This window comes from Delphinus delphis, chromosome 17, assembly GCF_949987515.2.
Source record: "Delphinus delphis chromosome 17, mDelDel1.2, whole genome shotgun sequence".
Lineage (NCBI taxonomy): Eukaryota > Metazoa > Chordata > Mammalia > Artiodactyla > Delphinidae > Delphinus > Delphinus delphis.
Genome location: NC_082699.1, coordinates 29,170,779 through 29,197,708, shown reverse-complemented (window position 1 = coordinate 29,197,708; position 26,930 = coordinate 29,170,779). Strand labels below are relative to the sequence as shown.

At 35.2% G+C, this 26,930-nt stretch overlaps 1 protein-coding gene and 1 non-coding gene across 4 annotated transcripts in view; both read right to left on the bottom strand.

Moving 5' to 3' along the window:
• WWP1 (WW domain containing E3 ubiquitin protein ligase 1) overlaps nt 1–26,930 on the bottom strand; it is a 121,534-nt gene that overhangs the window by 61,535 nt on the left and 33,069 nt on the right. For all 3 annotated transcript variants that reach the window (XM_059994847.1, XM_059994846.1, XM_059994848.1), the window contains 5 exons: nt 16,536–16,674; nt 15,764–15,888; nt 6,590–6,727; nt 6,427–6,493; nt 3,204–3,388 (listed from right to left, as the gene is read on the bottom strand). In XM_059994847.1, coding sequence (XP_059850830.1) covers nt 3,204–3,388; nt 6,427–6,493; nt 6,590–6,727; nt 15,764–15,888; nt 16,536–16,674 — 654 coding nt within the window. The remainder of the gene's footprint in view (nt 1–3,203; nt 3,389–6,426; nt 6,494–6,589; nt 6,728–15,763; nt 15,889–16,535; nt 16,675–26,930) is intronic.
• Nucleotides 22,633–22,742, bottom strand: LOC132413427 (U6 spliceosomal RNA). The gene has a single exon (XR_009516725.1). It is a non-coding gene; the product is annotated as a U6 spliceosomal RNA (small nuclear RNA).

Here is a 26,930-nt window from a genome sequence, read left to right as displayed (position 1 = left end):
TACTTAATGCTGAACCTGCCCCACCGTCCCTCCAGGCTACATATTAGACTGTTTTCTCACGTTCTGAAATATTTTATTTGTTTTTATTTCTTTTTTATTGAGTTCAGAATGCAAACACTGTCAGACTTGTTCACTTTTGTATTTTCAACAGTTACAACATGCCTGGCATACTAAAACAATAAATGTTAAATAAAGACAAATCACAGAGAAAAAAGTGAACATACCTCTGTCAAAACTAGGCAGATAAAAAGAGCATTAGTAGAAATATTAAGTATATGAAGGATTTAATAACACAGTCAATACACCTGTTCTAAATTACAGGGTTAGAGAGGTAGTTTTGAGTTTCCATTATATATATATTCCATCCAAACAATCTAAGAATTCTTAGAAAAAAATGACATGTAAGGGACCAAAGGAAAATCCCAATTCTATAATCAGAAGGTGACATTCTGACTATAATTCAATAAAACTAGAAACAAAACAAAATACAACTTATTGAAATGTTTACTAAAAGTCTGGCAGAGTTTGTTAAACATTTTTTTAAGGATTATCTTATTTAACAGAACAATGCTATGAGGCAGATACCAGCATTATTCCCATTTTACTGGTGAGAAAATTGATGCTTATATGTCCATAAAAATGACAGTTCTCCCCCACCCACAATCAATTTTGCTTAGAAGATTAAAAAGAAAACTAATTATTAAGTTAAAGAAAAAAAAATAATGAAATCACAAACTTTAGGGAAACTAAGGGCAATGAAAATATTTGTATCAAATATTTGACATGGCAAAAGAAGTATCCAAGGATATAAGAACAAATAGCAATAAATGAGCTTAGCATTCAATTCCAGAGCTAGGGGAAAATGGTAGAAGGAAAGGAATTAAAGGAACAATAGATCAGAATTTCCTAACTTACCTGATCAGAATCAGTTGGGATCTTATAAAAAGTACAGGTCTCAGTTTCCATTCTAGAATTACTGAATCTCTAGGGGAATTCTCTAGGGAAGGGGCTGGGAATCTGTATTTTTAACAAATGCTTCAGATGAATTCTTACCAGAAAAGTTGGAGAAACCATGAAATAAACGTTTCCAAATTTTATAAAGAAAAATATAGTTTGGAATACCATGTACAACTTTATATCAACAAGTCTAAACTATATTAACTAAACTCACTCAGGAGAAAGAAAAATTGAAAAGATGAGAGTAGAAATGGAAAAGGTGATGAAAGATCTAATACTATCCTTCCAAAGGGCACCAGGCTCAGTTAGTTTTTTGAAGCCTTCAATGAACAGATTACCCCCATGTTGTCTGACGTGTGATAGTACATTGGTAGAGAAAAAGAAAAAAGGAGTTCCTTAATTTATTCTGCAAGGGTAATATAACCCTAAAACTGAAACTGAATAAATTAAAAGATGGCTCGATATAAGGAAATTGGGCTTCCAATTGGTGGCGCAGTGGTTGAGAGTCCGCCTGCCGATGCAGGGGACATGGGTTCATGCCCCGGTCCGGGAAGATCCCACATGCCGCGGAGTGGCTGGGCCTGTGAGCCACGGCCGCTAAGCCTGCACGTCCAGAGCCTGTGCTCCGCAACGGGAGAGGCCACAACAGTGACAGGCCCGCGTACCACAGGAAAAAAAAAAAAAAAAAAAAAAAAAAGATGGAATATCAGGAATAGGAGCCGGTTTTTTTCTTTGCTTTTTGGTTTTTCTTGGCCGCAAGCCTTGTGGGATCTTAGTTCCCCGACCAGGGATCAAATAGGGCCCCGGCAGTGAGAGCGCCGAATCTTAACCACTGGACCGCCCAGAAATTCCCAATAGGAGCTATTTTAACTGGTCTGTTCTTAATTTAGAGACAATCCTGAATAATCTAAAATGTTTCCTTTTCCCTTTTGCTAATAAATCTGAGGCAAATGTTCTTACCAGAAAGGATACCAGAATCAGAAAATAAATGCATTCTGCTCACTAATTTCACCCTGTTTATCTGTGTTTATCTTCTCTGCATTTTCCAGACACCTTAAATTAATGACTAATAAGTCTACTTATTGTGGGTACTTAGGATCTTTAAGTCTATCTTTTTTATAAAAAGGGCAGCATTAATAAATTACATTTTCAAAAAACCATTCATGTCAGTTCCCACATTTACAAAAAACTCACCAAATGCATGGTAAATATCCCCCCAATCTTGGGTATAAATATACAATAGTCTTATCTATAAACCCATCTATTTTCATTTAATTACTAAATTACTTCCTTACATGTTTCTACTTTTTAATACTTTCCCATAAAGAGATGAAGGAAAGAATATAGGCTCCGGAATGAAAAAAAAAAGGATTCCAACTCTAGCCCCAAGACATACGCTAGTAATCTGAAGCAAGTCCTAAGATTTGAGTTTCAAGAAATTCATCTGGGGCTTCCCTGGTGGCGCAGTGGTTGAGAGTCCGCCTGCCATGCAGGGGACATGGGTTTGTGCCCCGGTCCGGGAGGGTCCCACATGCCGCGGAGCGGCTGGGCCCGTGAGGCATGGCCACGGAGCCTGCGCGTCTGGAGCCTGTGCTCCGCTGCGGGGGAGGCCACAACAGTGAGAGGCCCGAGTATCGCAAAAAAAAAAAAGAAAGAAATTCATCTGAGTTAATTTATAAAGATCAAACAAAAAATGATTTATGAATATTACAGCTGAATCCATCGAAAGACAGGATTATAGAAAAAAGTCTTCCTTAGGCAGTCCTTCTATAATAGAATAACAGTTACTCTTAGAAAATATAAAACTTTTGGAGAGTTACATCAGTTCACAGTACATTTTACTACTAAGTTATGTGCCAAGAAGTAAATATTTGTATGGTAAAAGGTTAGGAACCATTCATTACTAACAAATCAATGAATTCCCTCAAGTTCTTTTAGAAATATATTCTATATTATGAATTAAATAGTATTTTTTGTAGCATACAGCCTAAGAATCTAGCTATCAAGTAAGTACTTGCTTAGTGAAATGTGTGGTTATTTCTAAACTAATACATTTTTGGAATATCTTCCTAAATAATCTAGAAAAATTCAAATTACTAGAAAAAATTTCAGGTATTGCAATCTTCACATTCATTTTATAAAACTGAAGATTGAGAAAGATTGTACGATAAGAAAAGTACAGGTATAGATAATAAAATTTAATTTCATTTTCATTTAAACAATGTGTCATAAGCAGCCATGCTTACCAGTGTCATTGGCAGGCTCAGATGTGAGTGGTTTTGGAGCTGGTGTGTTTTGGGGTCTGGCAGCAACCTGAGATGGAGATGAAGGTGTGTTGTCTCCATTAATTACATATGAACAGCATGAGTTTTGTACTACAGTGTTTGTAGGTACGTGATTATCTATTCCATTAGTACCTTCAGCAGCCAACCTATAAAAAAAAAAAAGAAAAAAAGCCTTACTTCAATGAATTAAGTACAATTAAATAACCTATCTATTTATTTATTTTTGGCCACGTTGGGTTTCCATTGCTGCGTGTGGGCTTTCTCTAGTTGCGGCGAGCGGGGGTTACTCTTCGTTGCAGTGCATGGGCTCCTCATTGCAGTGGCTTCTCTTGTTGCGGAGCACAGGCTCTAGGCACAGAGGCTTCAGTAGTTGTGGCGCACGGGCTTAGTTGCTCTGCGGCACGTGGGATCTTCCTGGACCAGAGCTCAAACCTGTGTCCCCCGCATTGGCAGGCGGACTCCCAACCACTGTGCCACCAGGGAAGTCCACAATTAAATAACTTTTCATCAGAAGTTTCATAAGAAATATTTACCAAGCTCTTAACATTGAAGCAAAATGATAGGTATAAAGAGTAATGAACAAAAGATACCCTGATTACTTTTCTAACAGGTTATTTTTTACATTTTATTACATACTTTGCTATATTAAAGTTTAAATTACTTTCGGTTCTAAGTGTATACACACTATAAGATAAATGTATCAATATATTGAGATATACAAATATACTAAGTCAAAATGAATTCAGTCCCTCAAACCAATGTTCAATTTGTACATTTTAAATAGTCTTAAATAGACTTAAATAGCCTGAAGAATATTAATATTTATTTTAAAATGCTCTGAAAGTATTTTCAAAAAGGTCATGAAACTTATAAAAATCAATTCCAAACTGTTTATTGGAACTTTATTGAATACTGAAAGACCAAAAAATTCTTAAAAAATTGATCACAAGTTATTATGTACTAGCACTAAAATAATGAGTACATGATGATCAGAAAAAGCGAAATATTATATCCCAGAGTTAGAAGAATTTACAGTGCATTCATACTGCAATAAATGTATCTACAACTACAAAATCAAACACTTCGGCAGGGAGTTAGGCAATACCATGTAAGTGACCAAGAGAGCTTTTCCATATACACAGGTCACCCTGTATCTCTTCTCCAGAGAGCAGCCTTAATTTTAAAAAAAATATAAATCAGATCACATCTCAGTTGTTTGTCCCACCCCATCTATCTCTCTGATCTATTTCTCTCCAAGTTCTTCCTTGCCCACCTTGCAGGAGACATACTAGTAAATTAATTTTATATGAAAATCATGCTGAAAAGTCTTCAAATGTTTATTATAAATTATTAGACACAGGGAGTAAAATTATAATGACTTAGAAGATTATCAAAGAAAGGTTAAATATATTCTAGAGTTATAAGAGTCTGCAGAGCATAAATTAACTAGAAATAGGGTCTTTTTACTTGTTATTTCCTCTGTCTGGAATGCTCTTCCCTGAAATCTCTCCATGGATGGTACATTTTTGGCCTTTTAATTTTAGTTCAAATGGCACTTCCTCAGAGATGATCCCCTGACATTTCTCTTTAAAACAGGCTTCTTTACATTCCTGTCACCCTGTCCTGTGTTTCAATGACTTCATAGTTCTTATTGCTATCTCCAATTAGCTAATTTATTTCTTCACTTGTTTACTGACTACCTCTATCCCACCAGAATGAAAATTTCACAGGAACAGGACTGTATCCTTAGTGCCTAGACTAGTGTCTGGCACCAAACAGGCACTCAGTAAGTATCTGGACGATAAACGATACTTTCCCTTGTCACCTACATATTTGGAATGAGATGTGTTGAGGAACTTCAGGCAGGTGAGGTTTTGAAAAATTTCCCAAGTGATTTTGATTTGTACACCCCTCCCAAGACACCCAGTAAGGATCAGTGATCTGGCAGTCCAAGTAAAAGAACCCAACTCAAGTTCTCCTGGTGCTTGTAGAACTAATCTTTGATTCAAAATGTGTTACTATACAATAAACAATATTAGGTTTTAGCTTGGTAGTGATTCAAGCTCCTTTATCCATCTAAAATTGTATTTCAAAAATTATTAAGAACAGATATATATATGTACATATATATAGATGCACACACGCTAATGCATTTTAATCTACCTGTTGTACCCTTTCAGTCCTGAATTTTCTCAGTGTAAATTATAATGTGGATACTAAATAAATTTAAGCCAAATATATATTCAGAAGACATACTGATCTGTTCAAGTGCTCTATGAAAATCATTTAATGGCAATTTAGGAGTAATATTAGTAACTGCAGATTAATGAAAGTCACACTTTGTCATATACTGGCATGCTTTTTCAAATGCAACAAGTCAATTTTACAGCAATATATTTTCATATTTTCAGGTGTTCATTCCACTATATTTGAGCTATTACATGCTTTTATTCTAATACAAATTATTTCAAACAGGAAGTCTCTATTAACTGTCATCAAATGTGAACATATGGGAATCACAGAGATGGCAGAATGATCTCTGAGGGGAGACCGCAATCTGTGCACCATCTATCTTCTAGTGATTACAGGAAGCTGCCAATTCAGACAGCAATAAGATGACCATTTCCCCACATTATCTGACTCTATTTACTGATAAAATATGCCTAAATACAGATTTTTAAAATACATTTCCAATAAAAAAGAATGAAGTTCTGACACTTGCTACAACATGGATGAACCTTATGCTAAGTAAAAGAAGCCAGTAACAAAATATCATATATTATATGATACCATTTACAAGAAATGGCCAGAACAGGCAAATCCACTGAGACAGAAGATTAGTGGCTGCAGGAGCTGGGAGGAAAGAGGGATGGAGAGAGAATGTTCATGTGTACAGAGTTTCTTTTTGAAGATGGTAAGAATGTTCTGAAATTAGACAGCAGTGATGGTTACCCAACTCTGTTAACCTAAAAACCACTGAAATATACACGTTATTCTTATGATATGTGTATTATCTCATTAAAGCTGTTATTTTTCTAAAAACTACTTTGATAAGAATTCAACCAAATGATATGCTTAGATACAAGCTTTTAAATTCTATGGCAAACTCTAAACTAAGGTTTAAAACTTCATATGTGGGAAATGTTAATTACTTTGTCACAAATACTAAAATAAAACATTCTACCTGGTGGTTGTCCTTGCCGAAGGGTCTCCATTTTCATGTAAGGCATCACCATTTTGCTGTATTTCCACTGAATGACAAAAAAGAAAGACACTAGGTTCTTATATACTTCTTGCTGTTTTTTTTTTCCTTCAAATTTTGAAAACACATGAAGTTATTAGCTTACTGGTTGGGGATGAGCTGCAGTTTGTTCTATTTTCTTGCTCAATCACCAGTCCATCAAGCACAACTGTTAATTCACCAGTTTGCACAACACCATTCTTGGTTTCCAAGGAAAGTTTTAATTGTTCTTTCACTCTTTCCACTAGGGGGAAAAAAACCCCTAATTTAAACACTTTTGTTATATACAAAAATATGTTTTAGAAATCAAAACTACATATCAAGAATTACTCTAATTCAGTGCTTGACGGCTACATGTGGAAAGAATTATATGTGTTTTTATCTATGGGCCCTTCTATACTACACCAGAATCACTTCCTTTCTCACCTAGTTGAATAACTCCTTTCCCTCTACTACATACTTTCAATATCACCTTTAATTGCCCCTTTGCACAGCATAAACCTCTGAGAATATACAAATATATCTAGATAATAAGCTCAGCAATTGCCTAAACTTGTTCTTTGTCCCAAGGTACCACATAAGACTTGTGGTTAAGGCAAAATTTCTGCAGGAGAGTCAGGGGGTTTGGTTCTTAATCCCAGCTCAGGAACTTCTAGCTGTATTTGAGTAAGTAGTCAAAGTAGTCAAGCTACCTAAAGCCTCAGTTTCCTCATTACAAAATGGAGATAATAGAAGCATCAAACTAAAGGAACTGTCATAAGGTCCAAATGCAAAGCCACAGAGAAAGTTCTTAGCACCACATCTGACACACAGTAAGTGCTCAATAAATGGTAATAGTTTATTATTTCTTTTTCATATAAGGCCAAATATTTCTTCCTATTATTAGGATATCTAATTCTTACTTAAACTCAAAGTCATTTTGCTTCAACTTCTCCTATCCCACAGAATACATATCAAAAGTATTAGTGATCCCATTATTATCCAAAATGAGGCCAGTTACTTCAATCTGATCTTCACTTCTGAAATCATGAAACATATTTCTTCTTAGATTATGTCCTTGACTTTGGTCTCTCCTATATTTAACAAATTTGTTGGGGTTTTTTTTCCATTTACCAAATGTCTAGCACAAACATATTGACTAATTACCCAAGTACAGAAAATATAAGACAAAAAAAAAATCTGTAACAACTAACCATTAGACAGGAATTCTTTGCAAAAAATTTAAAAACCATGTAATAAAGAAAACCTTGTAGAAGACCTACCCCAACCATTTTCACCACCATAAACCTCATTTCCACTCCACATCACAAAATCAACATTAATAAAAACAGAGAAACTAGAGGACATATTAATATTAAAGTACCAAAAAAAAAAAAAACCCCAACCCTACAAAACCATGAATTTCAGTTTTATCTAGATTCTAATAATCTATGTCTGAAGAAAACTATATTGACTACCATTCTATTTCATTTTTGTCACCTTTCTCTATTTAAAGTATCTGGAATTTGGAGGTTCAGCTCTCGTTCCTAAAATATTTAGCTATTTGAGTAGATTCTTAAAGAATAGCCTTTTACTCAATAGGCTTTGAGTAGATTCTTAAAGAATGGCCTATATGGGAAAAGAATCTAAAAAAGAGTGGATATATGTATTCACTTTGCTGTACACCTGAAACTAACACTACATTGTAGATCAACCATACTCCAATAAAAATTTAAAAAAAAAAAGAATAGCCTTACAAAATCACTTTAAAGTAGGTCTCTTGGTAGTAAATTCTCTCATTTTTTTAAAATCTGTAAATGTTTGGAGTCTCATCCTGCAAGATTTGTTGGACATGCCGACTTTGTATTGATAATGATCTCTCAACTCTTTGAAGATATTTTTCCACCATCTTATCCTATTACTGCTAATTATGTAAGCCTGATTTACAAATCTTTGCAAATGACCTGTTTTTCTCCATAGCTGCTTTTTTTTGTCTTTGGTGTCATGAATTTCACTTTGATGAAAGCATGACCTCCTCTTTATCATCCTTCTTTGGATATCAATGAATCCAGGGGCCAGCAAACTATAGACCATAGGCCAAATCTGGCCCATTACCTGTTTTTGTAAATAAGGTTTTAGTTGAACACAGCCATGCTCATTCATGTACATATTTTCTACGGCTGCTTTCCAACTACAATGGAAGAGCCGAATAGGTGCAACAGAGATTATATGACCTGCAAGGCCTAAATATTTACCATCTGGTCCTTTACAGAAAATGTTTGCCAACTTCTGCTTATGGGTGGCTTCTTACAATTTGTGATCTTTGATGCTGAGTTCATTTTCTGATATTAATCTAAGGGTAATCTTTGGGCTTTAGTACAGGCGGGGTCAGTTTCTTATTCTTTCAGTGGTGTGAGGGCACCCCAAGAGTCAAGACTACAGGAGTCTAAGCTCAGCTCCCCTAGCTGGCTGTCAGCCAAAAGTGCTAACAGCATCATCCACTAAACTAACTCTAGTTCATAAGGTTTTGTCTTTTTTTTTTTTTTTTTTTTCCAGAAGAACGGGGCCGTTGGAGACCACCCCTGCCTCTTTGCAAAACTCATCAATGCCACAGAAACTCGTCCTATCCAGGACCTAACTGTTCTGCAGTGGGAGGTTGTTCATAACATCTAGCCTTTCACAATTATAACATGGAAGATTGGGATATAACATTTCTGAGTCATAAAATTGGGAGGACTTATCACATAAATAATTCTCTCTACGTGTGTGTTGAGAGGGGCTGGAATATGAGGGTATTATTCTATTACAGTATAAACAAGCCAACTCAGACATATTCATCCATTCAATATGTGATTGCCTAGTGTGTGGCGGATAGTGCAATCTGGGAAAGCAGGATAAACCCTGACCAGCCTAAAGTGGACCTCCTCCCTACCATTACTCCACTTATTTCCTTCAATGGACTTACCACCAGAATTGGGGGGGGGGGGCGCAGCGGGGTCCATCTCCCCAACTAAACTGCAGTCTCCAATAGAGCAGAGATCTTATTCAGCTAATTCAGTGATGTATCCTCAGTATCTGACAGAAGGTAGGTGCTTAATAAAATTTAAAATAAACTATTAAGATAGAGCCATCCTCAGGAAACTTACAAGGCAGGCAGTAGCTGATTATTTCCTACCTCCTGGACATTCTTCCTTAGTTTTAATTGGGGAAAAGAACAGTCTGAACCTGAGTTTCTAGGAAGCTACATATATGACTAGACAATTTATTCTTTCATCACGGACTTGTCAAAAACACACACTCTCTCTGTCCCCACAGAAAACAACAGATCTTCAAAAATCTTGGTTTTCAAGACATTTTACAGAATTAGATTTAACTCAGAGTCACATTCTGAAGCTATTTTTTTCTTGCACACAGTATTATCTACTGCTAAGTAACAAATTATCCTAAAATTCAGTCACTTAAAATAACAAGAGTCACTTAATACTGCTCACAGTTTCTGTGGGCCAGGAATTTGGGAGGGGTGGGAAAATCTGCCTAAAGGGTAGCTCGTACACAGAGCTGACAATTTGGGATTGACTGCTGAGAAGAAGCCTCAGTTCCTCTCCACTTGGGCCCCTCTACAGACCTGTGGAGAGTCTTCACAGCAGTGACTTTCTTCCCGGAGTGAGTAATCTAAGAGACCAGGGCAAAGCTGAAATGTCTTCACTGACCAAGTCTTGGAGGTCGTATACCATTACTTCTGCATATTCTATTGGTCATACAGACCATCTCTGTTTCAACGTGGGAGGGGACTACACAAATGTACGAAATAGCAGAAGATAGGAATGTATTATAACAGAATGTATTATATACATTATATAATATAGGAATGTATTATAACAGAATTTGAGAAAAGAACGAGTACATTAGGCTACAAAAGCTTGTAGTAACAATCCCAGGAATAACCAAGTCTTCTGAATCCTAAGTCTTTCTATTATATCATACTATGAGTCAATGTGTTAGGTTCCCATCTTCTATCATGTAACAAAATAAATTTCAGAATTTATAAAAGAAATTAAAGTAAAAATAAAGTAAAAAATGTGGAAGAAAATAGATAACTATTAAATATAAGGACTGGAAAGGATTCTTTGAGAATAATAACAAGGGAAAATGAATAAACTTTAATGACTGAAATAATATTAAACTTCTATAAATCAAAACTGGGGACAAATATAGAGGCAAATGATTGGGAGAAAAAACTAAGAGCTTTTATAAATCAGTGAGGAAAAAACGAAATCAATAAAAAATGTACAAAGAACATGACAATCACAAATGATGAAATACGAATGATCAATAAACATCTGACTTTATTAATAGTTAAAGAAATACTCTGGTAAGAAAAATATACATTTTTTTAATCTATTAGTGGGGCGTATATTTCCAAATGGGCACTCTCAGATGCTACATTTTGTGTACAAATTATTGTAACTTTTCAGGAAAGCAACTAGACAGCCATGCATAGCTAGAGGCTTAAAACTGTTCATTCCCTTTCACCTAGTAATTTCAATCCTAAAAATCTTTCTAAAGAACAGAAATGCATTTATCACCAGTAATGAAAAAACTGTTTGTTCAAAACCTTGGCTTAAAATATCTTAGTTTGTGCTGATGCTAAGTGAATTTTAAAAAGAGAACTTAAGACTTAGTAAACTAAACAAATAACTAGTATTGACTAAGTAAATAAGGCTAAAAGAAACTGCTTTAATAAACTTAAATTTGACTATGCTCTGTCTTCTATCATAAATGACACATTTCTCTGCTCTGTTTCCCTACCATTTAATGTAAAGAGATAATTTTCACTGTAAAATCATTTTGGACATAATTCAATTTGAAGTGATTTTAATGGATTTCAAAATACTTTTGTTGACAAAAGCTACTAACACCATAAAAAATTAAAAAATAAAAAAAAAAAAACAGTGCAATTCCAGTGTTTGAAAGGCAGCCATCTGACTCCTCTCTGGAATGTTTAAAGTGGCTCTGTCAGTTTCAAAATTGAAATATAAAATGAAGTTCTGTATTCACTTCAACCTTGGAATTAGCTACACTATTCTTACACTGTTCACCCATGAATATGATGACAAAGATTTTCTCCTGGCCCAAATTCAATTCAGGCTCCTCTGAGGCACCTTCTCCACTAGGCCTCAACCTTGGCCCATAAATACTGCAAACTCTCAGCACAAAAGATTTTATCCACCCTACTCTCCCCAAAGTTAAAAGACTTCTAACAACTCAAGGAGACCCTAGCCAGCCTTGAAAGAATTTACTGTTTGATCAAGGCAACACCTGTGACAGGCCACCCTTTCTAAAAGCATTTATTAAAACAGCTTATAATGGTGGATCCTTCCTCTGTCCCTTTAAGATGTATATGTGTCTCCTACTCAGGGACCTGAAAGCTGTTTGTCTGAAATGTAATCATCAGGAAGGATGGATCTTAGTCAGTCTTAGTCTCTGTGGGAGAATAAAGTTCTCAATAATAGAGAAAGCTGGCCTAACTGCATTCACACTGATCAACTCTTGTAATTTTTCACTTCCCTAACTCCACTTAGCTTCCATTCACCCCTCTTTCTACTCCTTCATTCTTCCTTTGAAAGGCCCAATTACCTCTGTATAAACTGAAGCTGAGTTCAGATCAAGCTGGACCCTCTTCCTTATTGCAAAAGTATATTACTGATTAAAATATGTCCTTACCACTAGTGTTTGGCTTTTTCTTTGACAACACAAGGATTTTTCCTTTGCAATTTAAGAAATAGTAGATTTGAGAGAAAGAAATATACCTCATATATCAGTATCTAATGCTACTGACATAAAAAAAAGAGCTAAAAATACCACATATTTCTGCAAAGCCAATGAAATAATTTCCATAATTTAGAACAGTGTTCAAGTGATCCCAACACATAACTAACTAAAGGCTGAGGTGCAAATGATGGCTTAAATCCACAGAAGTTCTGAGACAAAGTATCAGAGGATTGCATGGGTTTGGACGCCATCCAACTAGGCTTATTACACAAAACAAATTCAGGTTAAGGACTTGAAGGCTCGCTAGGATTTAAATGTGAAGAAGTGAAAGAACTTCCCTAGTAAGTTGCAGTCGGATTTTTACTGGGAAAATACAGATGGTTTTATATTGGATTAGCTGAGAATTTTATTTAAGGCTATGGATGACTGTAACAATTCATACTATACCATGAAGGTTGAAAGTAAATATATTCAGAAAAAAACAACCTATTCAAATGAATTAATCCTCTGCCCTTACCCCAAATATATCAGGAGAAGGGATACATCAAAACATGAACTTATGAGAAAAAATGTCAAGGCCCTGAGTATAGGAAGAAATTAGCCTCATAAATTTGAAGAGAGACATGTTCAAGTGCTAAACCAAGAGGCTGAATCAAAGACAACCAAGGATTTTATCAATTATGAGTACGTTTATAAATTCTACAGGTTGTCTAGAACCATGTTAACTTCCCATTACTTCTATTCAAAATTAAGCAACTAAGAATAAGAAAACCTGTGCTCTAGTCAAAACTGCAATTACTTCTTGCTTGAGCAATTCACTTAGATTAATTTATTTAATCAGTGAAATAAGTGACTGGGATTAATGCCCACAGGCATTTAAGTCTGCCTTTAAAGCACTATGATTCTATCACAGCTTTAAATTTTTGAAATTAATTTACTTCCCTTTTGTTATAGGCTGAATTGTGTCCCCCCCCAACCCCATCCCATTCATATGTTTATCATATGTTTAAGTCCTAACCTCTGGTACCTCAGAAGGTGACTTTATTTGGAAACACGATCTTTAAAGAGATAATTAAGTTAAAATGAGGTCATCACGGTGGCCCTAATCCAATATGACTGGTGTCCTTTTAAGAACAGGTAATTTGGATATGGATACACACACGCACAGGGAAGACAATGTGACGATATAAGGCAAAGATGGCTATCTACCAGCAAAGAAGAGAGTCTTCTGAAAAAACCAACCCTGTCAACACCTTGATCTCAGACTTCTAGCTTCCAGAACTGTGAGAAAGTACATTTCTGTTGTTTAGGCCAGCGGTCCCCAACCTTTTTGGCACCAGGGACCAGTTTCATGGAAGACAATTTTTCCACAGACTGGGGGGGTGGGGGTGGGGGTGGGGGTATGGTCCAGGCAATAATGCGAGCCATGGGGAGCAGCAGATGAAGCTTCGTTCGCTCGTCCACCACTCACCTCCTGCTGTGAGGCCCGGTTCCTAAGAGGCCACGGACCGCTACTGGTCCGTGGCCCAGGGGTTGGGGACCCCTGGTTTAGGCGACCCAGTCTGTGGTATTTTGGTATGGCAGCCCTGGAAAACTAATACACTTTTCAATTTTCAAAAGAAAAAAAAATTACTGACTGCCTAAGGTGTATAAGATGCTGCTACTACGATTTCTGAAGCCACTGACTTCAGACATGTACGAATGTTTATAAAATTTTGTTTTTCCTCTGAGCATATTCTGCTCAATTAAATCATGAGAGATAGCTTTAAGTTTATACAATTTATAAGAGTTTCAATTCCAAGTATATAGACATTACAACCTTCCTACAAAATTACTTTGGCAGATAAATATTATAATCTTTGTTATGAAGGTTCAGTACAGTCTAATATAACAGATTTGGAAACAATCTAAATGGCAACAGTATGAGCATGGTTTAAAAATTACAGTTTGTGATAAAACATTATGAAACTACTAAATTAGCTTTCAAAGAATACCACTAAATTACACAGAGAAATGCACATGATATAACACTGAGAGCTAAGAAGAACATGAAACTGAGTATGATCTCGATTATTATACACATACACGTGTAGACAAAAATTCATCAAAATATTAGCACTCATTATCTCTGGGTTGTGAGATTATGAGAAATAACTTTTGTACTAGAAAAGAGGTCCCATGCAAAAGCTTAATCCAGAGCAGAAATAGCATATAAATAGTTGAAACCAAATAATCAATTCTGAAATAACATAGGTTAACTGAAGTATGACATATTTATACCAATAATGTCATAGAGCCCGGAAAAAAGTACAAATCCAGCCACCATCAGACCAAGCAAGGTACTGTATGCTTACAAGACCTACTACTTATTTCTGTAACCAAGATGAATTGAATGACCAAAAGCCATGACATAGCAGGGAATTAAACTTTCAGTGCTTAAAAGAAGATTTTTTTTTAAAAATCACTGTACATAAAAACTAGTATGGCTTTTACATTTTCTTGACTCATATAACTCTTTATGTCCAAAAACAGATTTTTCAGTTACACATGAATGTTTTTTTGTTAAAAACTTTCAAAAAATTAACTTATCTTAAAAATTAGCATTTTAACCCTTAACCTAGCACATCTGTTAGGAGTAAGAAAACTTCCAAGGAAATAAGATGAACATAAAGATTTAGAGCGGTATTAGTTTGAGTGAACTATTAGAAACCTAAATATCAAATAATAAGTTAGTTAAATCATAAACTATGAGTCCAGTTTTTAATATTCTTTGGATAACACAGTATTTTGAGAATTTGATAAAAGCAATGAACTCTCCTCAGAATCAGAAATACATGTATATATCCCCAAGGTTTTGCATACCATGATAGGGAGTTTACAAATAATTGAAGCTTAAACTACTTTAAGAATCCTCACACTAGAAAAATTTAATATGATGGAAACATAACGCTCATATTATATTTTTAAATGAAAAAAAGAAGAGAATAAACCAGTAGATACAAAGAAGAAAAAAAATTTACATCTATGAATGAGAGACCAAATTATTGGGAAGGGTTATCCTTGGATAGTAAAAATTACAGATAATTTTTATATTCCTCTGTGATTTTCTATATTCTCCATATTTTCTAAAATGAACTAGTTAGATAATAAAAAAAGAAACTTTAAGAGTTAGAATTTATTTTGTACAAACAAAATTGTTATTAGCCAAGAAACAAAGTAGAGTAGGTTCAGATAATGATCATTTTTTTCAAGTCTTTATGTATATAATAAATCACTGATGGTCACTGATAACTGGGTATACTCATGGATGGCTGGGATTATTTTGTATAAATTTGTTGGACAGAGAAATGCCAGGGTAAATATTTCCTATTTCATATAATGCTATAAACTTAAAAGCAATCATAGGCAATAAACGAAGTCCTCCTTTATAAATACAAAACTTTTTTTTTTTTGCTTTTGGACTTCAGAATATTTTCAAAGTGTCTAAAATAAACTTTTAAAGAAACAAAGACTAGAACAAAAAACTTACATTTTCTATTGTGTATTAACAGAGCTTGTTTCAAATCTATTGTTGCTCTTCCTAATAAAGCATCTGCTTTTAAAGTGTGATGACTCCAAACTCGAAATTCCAATGTAGTCTGTGGGGTCACATTTCTGTAAGAGTAAAATTATAACAAATATACAGGAGAGTTCGGTTTACTTCAATAATTCTGAAAAGCCATAAATTCAGTTTATTTGAGGAAAAAATATTATATGAAACAGTAAACCACATGAATTATAAATAAAAACAAATATTTACTTTCAAGTACATTAGGACTTTAATACCCAGATTAAAAGTTTTTGTAATTAACAAACCAAAGCACCAGCAATACATCAAATGTCTTATTAAGACTTCAAAATAACACAATTTCTACTCGAACTAATACCTAAAGATTTAAGACAGTTGATTGCATTGGTTATAACACTTTTACTATACACAAATTTATAACATTATATTTCAGAAATGCCAAATGATTTTCTACCCTATTTATTTTTATAAGACAATAAGAAAAAATATCGCTATATGGAAAACATTAGTTTGTAAAGCAAAAACAAGGACTATTACGCTTCATTTCTAAATAAAATCAAAGAAACCAAAATTTTTTTCATACTTAAAATTGTCTAGTCACACTAAAAAATAGCATTCCTTACTCTGAAGTCATCTTACCAAAAAAACCCAAAAAATACCACCAAAAGAAAAACATTCCAAGAAGCACACTCTCTTTTAAAAATTTTGCATTCTTTATATACCAGATACTTACACAGTTAGCTGTTCATCCCATTTTGGATTAGAAGAACTACTGGATTTTGCTGTTTTCTTACTTTCTCCATCTACAACTACTTCTGTATATATTGCTGTTCCAAACCAGTTCTTTTTTCTTTTTAGTTTGGCACTAGAAACTAACAGAAACATGATAATCACTAGTGAATATATTTAGCCACAAAGTAGTATAAATCAATAAAAATGGAATTGTGCGTCTTGTGCAACTCAAACTATTTTCACTGGCAGGATGGAGAAACAATATAAAAGGGCTACTGTTAATGCCTGAGAACCATTTGACTTTAACAGCTTTATTGAAGTAATTCACATAGCATATAATTCACCCATTTAAACTGCACAATAGTTTTAATATATTCACAGAGTTGTGCAACCATCACCGTAAGTAATTTTAAAACATATTCATTACCCCCAAAAGAAACCCCATATCATTAAGCAGTCACCCTCCTATTCCATCCCACTTCCTCCCCACCAGCCCTAGGCAACTATTAACCTATTCTGTCTCTATAGATTTGCCTATTCTGGACAATTCATATAAATGAAATGGTCTTTTGTGACTGGCTTCTTTCACTTAGCATACTTTCAAAGTTCATCCATGTTGTAGTATGTACCAGTATTTTCATTCATTTTATTGACAAATAATATTCCACTGTATAGGCATACCACTTTTTATTTATCCACTCAGCAGTTGATATAGACATTTGGGTTGTTTCCACTTTTGGGCTACTGTGTATAATACTGCTATAAACATTCACGTACAAATAGAACTACCATATGACCCAGCAATCCCACTACTGGGCATATACCCTGAGAAAACCAAAATTCAAAAAGAGTCATGTACCAAAATGTTCATTGCAGCTCTATTTACAATAGCCCGGAGATGGAAACAACCTAAGTGCCCATCATCAGATGAATGGATAAAGAAGATGTGGCACATATATACAATGGAATATTACTCAGCCATAAAAAGAAACGAAATTGAGCTATTTGTAATGAGGTGGATAGACCTAGAGTCTGTCATACAGAGTGAAGTAAGTCAGAAAGAAAAAGACAAATACCATATGCTAACACATATATATGGAATTTAAGAAAAAAAAAAATGTCATGAAGAACCTAGGGGTAAGGCAGGAATAAAGACGCAGACCTCCTAGAGAACGGACTTGAGGTTATGAGGAGGGGGAAGGGTGAGCTGTGACAGGGCGAGAGAGAGTCATGGACATATACACACTAACAAACGTAGTAAGGGAGATAGCTAGTGGGAAGCAGCCGCATGGCACAGGGATATTGGCTCGGTGCTTTGTGACAGCCTGGAGGGGTGGGGTAGGGAGGGTGGGAGGGAGAGAGACGCAAGAGGGAAGACATATGGGAACATATGTTTATGTATGACTGATTCACTTTGTTGTAAAGCAGAAACTAACACACCATTGTAAAGCAATATACCCCAATAAAGATGTTAAAAAAAAAAAAAAGGAGGGAGGGAACAAGATGGTCAGTAGAGGAAAGGGCTGGGCCTTCAGTAGGAAAAAAAAAAAAAATTAATATCCAGAATATATAGAGGACACCAAAAATATAACAACAGAAAGACAAACAACCTGATTCAAAAACAAGGGCTTGAACAGACATTTCTCTAAAGAAGATATATGAATGGCCAGTAAGCACATGAAAAAAATGTTCAGTGTCACCAATCATTAGGGAAACGCAAATCAAAACCAAAATGAGATACCACCTCACATCCATTAGAATGGCTACTATCGAAAAAACAGAAACAAGTACTGGTGAGGATGTAGAGAAATTAGAACCTTTGTATACTGTACATATTACCATATCATCCAGCAATTCCACTTCTAGGTATAGACCTAAAAGAATCAAAAGCAGGGTCCCAAAGAGATGTTTGCACACCTATGTTCATAAGAGCTTTATTCACAATAGCTAAAATGTGGAAGCAACACAATTGTTCATCAAAAGAAGGATGAAAGAGCAAAACATGGGATATACATAGCCTTAAATAGGAAGGAAATTCTGCAATATGTTACAACATGCATGAACCTTAAGGACATTATGCTAAATGAAGTAAGCCAGTCACAAAAAGACAAACACTATATGATTCCACTTACATGAGATACTGAGAGTAGTCAAAATCACAGAGACAGAAAGTAGAATGGTAGCCACCAAGGGCTGGGGGCGAGCATGGGGAGTTATTGTTTAATGCATGTAGAGTTTCAGTTTTACAAATGAAGAGTTATGAAGATGGATGGTGATGATGGTTGCACAACATTATGAATGTAATTAATACCACTGAATGTACACTAAAAATGGATAAGACGATAAATTTTATGTTATGACTGTTTTGCAGAGTAAAAAAAAAAAAAAAAATTGAAAAAAAGAACAGCCCTAGAAGTTAACCAGGTTTTTTCAGGATGCCTGGCAGACACAAGTGTCTTCAATAATCTTATGCATCATGATAGTATTAATACTATTATTATGAGACTGTCCTATGTGTGTGTTGTGAGATAAATAAAATGAGTAGTTATGGAAAACAAACAAACAAAAAAAAACATTCACGTACAAGTTTTTGTGTGGACGTATGTTTTCATTTTCTTGGCATATACCTAGGAGTGGAATTGCTAGGTCATATGGTAACTCTGTTGAATAAATGCCAGGCTATTTTCCACAGTGTCTGTACCATTTTACACACCCAGCAGCAGTGTATAAGAGTTCTGATTTCTCCACATCCTTGCCAACCATTTGAACTTAATACTGAACTGCATCAAGCATCAAGAGAAAGGGAAGTGTCTTCAGATTCAATTTGCCTATGAACTTCTCTGCCAGGTAGAATTCATAACTTACCTATCTGAAATTACATAAACTTTGGCAATTTTTTAAAAAATGCTCTTCCTAGAAAGTTGATTTCAAAAAAAGGAGGAGGTATCTGCCTTTTCAAAGAAAAACTTTAAAATCAAAATGTCACTAGAAGTTAATCATAACCCTTTACAGAAAGTGAATTTTAAACTGAATTTACCTGACTTGGAGGAAGACTTGTTTAATTTAGGCTAAGCATTTGATTTTTAAATAATTTTTACAACTACTAATTCAAATGGGGAATACATACTTGCAGGGAAAAGTAATGACTACCAAGTAGTAATAACTTAGCAAGATCACATCTATAATCAACTACCTATGAACACTGTGGGTCTGAGATGAGAAAGGAGAAAGCCCCCTCCATGCCATACATGTACCCCATGTTAAGAATATGAACATTAACAAGCTGATGTAAGCTTCCATTCTACTGTGAGCGAACAGTAATGTAAATCAGTAGTCGCACAAATAAACCACCAAAATAGGATATGAAAAACGCTGCAGCAGAAGTAGAGTATCTGAAATACAGTAGTCCTTAATTCACATTTGAAGAACAGGAAAAGATTCAAAGGAAATACTCTACTTAAGTACTGGCAACATAAAGTAATCAAAGAGTGTTCAATGTTATGTCTGAAGTGTTACTCTCAGGGTCTTGGCAAAACTCACTTCCATCCTTCTCTGTTCCAAACTGCATTAAATTCAACACCATTGAAGTGACAGAAGGCACAGACCTCTCCCAAGAAATCCCCCAATCAAAGTTCTTCACTCCAAATAAAAGTCATTTCCTCAGTATATGCAGGACTTATCTACACACTAGAAGAAGGGGAAGAAGGGGAAGGCACTACTGGATGGTGTTAAAAGAACAGGATATCTTTTCAATAAATGGTGCTGGAACAACTGGACATGCACATGCAAACAAATAAATCTAAACACAGACCTTATACCCTTCATAAAAATTAACTCAAAATGCATCATAGACCTAAATGCAAAACACAAAACTATAAAACTCTAAGATAACACAGGAGAAAATTTAGATGACCTTGGGCATGGCAATGGATGCCATTTTAGATACAACACCAAAGGCATGATCCATGAAAGAAATATCAGATAAGGTGCACTTCATTAAAATTCAAAACTTCTGCGCTATGAAAGACAATGTCAAGAGAGTGAAAACGTAAGCCACAGACAGGGAGAAAATATTTGCAAAAGACATATCTGATAAAGAACTACTGACAAAAAAACACAAAGAACTCTTAAAAGTCAACAGTAAGAAAACAACCCCATGGGCCAAAGACCCTAACAGACACCTCACCAAAGAAGATATATAGATATGCATATGAAAAGCTCAACATCATATGTCATCAGGGAAATATAAACTAAAACAACAATGAGATACCATTACACACCTATTAGAATGGTCAAAATCTGGAACACTGACCACACCAAATGCTGGGGAGGATGTGGAACAACAGGAACTCTTATTCATCGCTGGTGGGGATGCAAAATGGTTCAGCCACTTCGGAAGACAGTTTGACGGTTTCTTAAAAATTAAACATAGGCTTACCATATGATCCGATAATTGCACTCCTTGGTATTTACCCAAAGGAGTTGAAAACTTATGTCCATACAAAAACCTCCACGTGGATATTTATAGCAGTTTTATTTATATAACTGCCAAAACTTCTAAGTAACCACCATGTTCTTCAGTAGGTGAATGGATAAACGACTGGTATATCCAAACAATGGAATATCATTCACTGCTAAAAAGAAATGTCATCAAGTCATGGAGAGACACGGAGAAAATTTAAATGCATAATACTAAGTGAAAAAAGCCAATCTGAAAAGGCTGTATCTTGCATGATTCCAATTATATAACATTTTGGAAAAGGCAAAACTATGAAGACTGTATAAAGATCAGCGGTTGCTAGGGACTGGGGAAGCATGGGTGAGGGATGAATAGATGGAGCACAGAGGATTTTTAGGGCAGTGAAAGTACTTCGTATAATACTATAATGATGGATACATGTCATTAGACTTTTGTCCAAACCCACAGAATGTACGCCACCAAGTGTGCACCCTACTGTAAACTATGAACTTAGGTGACTATGTAGGTTCATCATTTGTAATGAATGTAGCACTCTGGTGAGGGATGTTGATAATGGGGGAAGCTATGCATGTGTGGGGGTTGGCATATCTGGAAGTCTCTGTACTTTCCTCTCAATTTTGCTGTGGTTCCAAAGCTCCTCTTAAAAAAAAAAGTGTTGGACACATCTGGGTTCATATTTTAACTCTGCCACTTGGCTAGACGTCTGACTTTAAGTAAGTCAATTAACCTCCCTGACCCTCAATTTTCTCATCTGAAAAATAGGGGAACAATAAACAGTACCTGATTCTTAGGATTGGTGAGTGAAGGGGTCCAAAGTACCATTCTTATCAGTGAATGCCTAGCACCCAACAATAGTGACTATTACTCTATAACTATTATGACTTACTGTATAGTATTAACTCTTCTGAGTTAATTGCAGACATATTCAAAATATATCCATTGTATATTTTTAATTGGCACAGTCTTCAATAATACCAGATGCTGGCAGGGTAAGGAAAGTAATTTTTAAAAGCTAATTTTTAATCTCACAAGGAATTCATAACATGCTGGCAAAAATGTGCATATATAATAAATAACGAGAATACTATGATTTTAAATAACCAAAAGATAACCGCATTAATTCAAATAAGAATTCTAATTAGTGGAATACATAAGATAGATTTTATTTTCCTATTTCATGAGTTTCCTTTGGTGTTATACCAGAATATCCTCTATTGTAAGGTTATATAAATATGGGAAATCTATCAGAAAAAGAGTCCTCTGTGCATGTGTTAGAATTTAATATAACAATCCCATTCATAATAATACCACCCCCCTAAAATCTAGTAATAAACATAAGAAATGTACATACATGAAGATAACTATAAAACTTTACTGATGAACATAAAAAACTTGAAGGGAATGACATGATTATCCCTGGATTTAGAAATTTTAACACTGAAAGATTTCAATATCGCCAATTTAATACTTTTTTTTTTCATTTTACTTTAAACCTTTATTTTTTGAGCAGCTTAGGTTGGCAGCAAAATTGAGGGGGATTTTTCATAAACTCTCTGCTCCCACATACGCACAGCCTTCCCTGTTACCAAAGTGGTACCTTTGTTACAACTGATAAACTAAAAATATGGAACACTTCACGAATTTGCATGTCATCCTTGTTCAGGGGCCATGCTAATCTTCTTTACATCGTTCCAATTTTTTTAGTATATGTGCTGCTGAAGCGAGCACTTTAATACATTATTTTTAAATGACCTAAATGAAAACACTAATATTGGGATTTTTGGGGGGCGGGGAGGACAGAGGAGAAGGGAAGAAAACTCTAAAATTCAAATGAAATGTAAAGAAAATTAGAGAATAATAAAGGCATAATTTAAAATGTAAAGTAATAATAGATTTCTCCCCCAATGTATTTCTTAAAAGTACTGTAAAATGAAAATAAAACAGCCTGACTGTGCTATAAGGGCAGAGGTGAAAAGAAAAGAACAAATAAGATGTTAGTACATGATAATGGTAGCATTTCAAATCAATGGGAAAAGATAGATTATTCCATAAATGCTGAAGCGTCTGAAAAGAATAAAGTTAAACCCATAATTCACAGCACTCTTACAAAAATATGATACGTATCGTTACATTTTTTAATTTTAAAATTAAACTATTAAGGTACTATAAGACACTATAGTTAAAAAATTATAAATGTGAATATAACAGCCCATTAGTTTTTCAATCTCAAATCTTATCTTCTTATCCATCTTGCACACTTTGTTTCTGTCACTTTCCTGTAGAAAGCCTGAAATCTAGACTAATGAAGATGATAACACTTCTGTGTACTATTAACTCTTATGTACAGCTGCTTCTCTATAGTACACATTATAGCATGTTATGGTAGGTAGTTTTCACTTTGGCTTTTTTCTGTTACAGTTTTCCTGCTTTCATGACCAATATTCTTATTCTTATCTGTTGCTGCCAATCAGATATGGGTTACGAAGAGAAATAAGAATAAAAATATATAAGCTAGGGCTTCCCTGGGGCGCAGTGGTTGAGAGTCCGCCTGCCGATGCAGGGGACATGGGTTCATGCCCCGGTCCGGGAAGATCCCACATGCCGTGGAGTGGCTGGGCCCGTGAGCCATGGCCGCCGAGCCTGCACGTCTGGAGCCTGTGCTCCGCAACGGGAGAGGCCACAACAGGGAGAGACCCACGTACCACAAAAAAAAAAAAAAAAATTAAAGAAAAATCAATACAGAGGTCACTGTTACCTAATAAAAGGAGCAACAACATAAGACCTTGGTTAGTTTCTTATTACTAATGGAAGGCATTTAATCTGATTCTCAGTTCCTTCCTTGGTAAAACTGGAGTACATATTTATTACATAAGGTACTGTTAGATCAATAAGATTGTGGATTTTAAGGTGTTTTGTAATTTAAAAAACCAGATCAACAAAATGAAAGAAAGGCAAAGGCAAGGAAAAAAGAGAGGAAAAGCAAGGCACTAAAACCTGGTGCCATTTAGCACAGGTCCAAGTTTGGTTTCCCAAGAGCATCACTGTATTTCAAAGGAGAATAATAACTGATATGTGAAATGATAAATACTGTGGAGGCACTATCTTGGCTAATTACATTCCTTTGGTCCATACCTATTTTCCAATTGGTTCTCTAGACTTCCGGTGATTCTATTAGCTACCTGATAGCTTCTCTGTAAGTTGCCTTTTGGCTCAAATCAGCTAGATCAGGTCTTTGCTACTTCAATTAAGTACTCATACATTAGGTAAAGAACAGGAAGAAAGTCACACCTCAGATATGTAGGCCACAGGTCCTGCACAAGCAACACTGTAACCAAATATACGGCTCTAAGCTTATGCAGAGCAAAAGCAGAAGTATTAGAAATTACACGTATAACTGGTTCTTAAGTGCAATACACATCAGAATCACCAGGAAATTGCTTCAAAACATGTAAGTTCTCAGTTCACAGAAAACTAAATACAAATATCCCTTAAACATGGCTCAACCTCACTTATAATGAGAGAAATGATATTTAAAATGACACGATACCACTTCTGACCTGTCAACATGCCTGACAGCATATCTTGATGAGGCTATAGGAAAACAGGCATTCTCATAGACAGCTGGTGGGAACACAGAAATAGTACAGATCCTATGGAGAGGAACTTGGCAACATAGTTGGCCTTTGACCAACAGGGGTTTGAACTGCGTGGATCCGCTTACACGCAGGTTTTTTTAAAATAAGGACATATCGCAGTACTACACGATCAGCGGTTGGTTGAATCCATGGGTGTGCAACCATGGACACTGAGGGCTGACTGTAAAGTTATACACGGATTTTCAACTGCACAGGAGTCAGCACCCATAAACCCTGCAGTTCAGGGATCAACTGTGATTGACATTATTACACGTGCTTACTCTCTGACCCAGCAATCTCATTCTAGGATTCTATCCTAATGACACGACCAAAAATAAGAAATGACATTCGCACGAAGCTCTTTACTGTAGCATAGGACTATCTGCAATAACAAAACATGGTACCCAATGTCCATCAATAGGGGGCTAGCTGAATTAATTTTGGTATATCTAGTCAATAGAGTGCTGTGTAGCGATAAAAAGGTGTATGGAATACCCTGCTACAGATATTACTCCAGGATATTACTGTTAAATGAAGAAAAGCAAGGTGCAGAAACTAGGTGCTAAGAACTAGAGGGTTGGGAGGAGAGATGTGAATACATACACTGTGCATATCTGCTTATATTTTCAAAAAGAAGAAATGGAAGGATAAATGAAAATAAATAAAAATGTTTACCAAAAGGGCAAGGGAGAGACGGGGGAGGAATGGGATAAAGTAGCCAGACTTCTCCAAATATACCTTAATTTAATAATTTTGACTCCAGAACTGTATAAATGTTTTGTATGGTGATAAAACAAAATTAAATAAAAAGTAAATAACTAAAAGCAGTGAATCTAACTAGTCCAGTTGGTGGCATAACCAAATAGAAAATTAAGTTACTTTGAAACATGGTACTCTGACTATACATCCTAAGGAGGGGAAGCTCACAAAGAAATCTTAAAACTGTGATGAGTGGGCCTGTTACTTTCGGTAATTTTAACTTTGCTATTCTGTGTATGTTAGGATAAAACAGATATAACTGTGTTAACATCATTTAGAATTAAAATTCTGAGGTTAAGAGAAAAGAGATAGAAATATAAAGTCAAATGAAGTAAAAATAACTTTTTGCTCCTTTTAGTGGAAAATGGTTACTTAGAGGCTATAGCTATTATTTTGAATTGCAAATATCAGCATGAACTCAGGATTTGTTTTTTGCTTTCTAAGACAATAAACATTTCCTAGTTCTCGTTCACTGAAAACTCCTAGAAACAACTGACCTCACAGTAATGAGTACCACGGGAATTACAGTAATATCTCCTTCTTATTCTAAGCTCAATCCTGCCCCACCTAAGGCAAATATTATTTCTAATGTTATAAGCATAGAGGCACATACAAACACCCCTCCTTTTTCACATCCATATGGTCACATACTAAACACACTATTCCACAACTTGCTCTTTCACTTAATATTATCTTAGAACTTGGCTCTTACTGGTACCCATATTCATTTATTTCATGTCATTGTTTATCTAGAATTCCACTGTCAGTCTTTTGCTATTAAAAACTCTCTCTCACTCTCTCTCTGTTACTTCTACTAATTCATCTTGTAGATATTTATATATAAAAAAACTATATACATATATTATATATGGACATTATTTATATGCATTAATAAATAATATAAATACCTACAAAATAAATTTCTACTAGTAAAATTGCTGGTTTAAGGACCACTCCTTGAATCATTATTCCAACTAGCTAAAATAAATTGTCTGAAGTCACCTAAAAAAAGGCTCTTTCATGCTTTTACATATGCTGTTCCCTCTCTCTCTCATGCTTTTAGCTGCCAATCTAATTTGAAATGAACTCTGAGCCCTCCTACAAGAGTCAAAGTGTTACCCTCTGTGAGTCTTTCTCTTACCCTATTCTCCTAGATCTATAGGCCATCTCCAATCCCAAGCAGACCTATGACACTTTCCTCTAAGTTCTCACTGCATCCAGTTAATGATCACTTTGCATGGTAACTGTCCATGCAAAACAAATCTGTCTCAACATTATATAGTAAGTTCCTGGAGTACTAGGGCCTGTGTTTTCATATATAGAATTCCACTTAACAAATATTTGCCCAATGATTAAATGAATAGCTTAAATGGATGAAAAAAGGCTTTTAGCATCCTTCTCCATCCTAATAATCATTTAAGGACCAGCTCAATGGTGTTTATTCCAATACACAAATTCTCCCACCACCAGAGGATATAGCTTCTCTGCATCCAGCACAGGTTCAATAAACACTTACTGAACA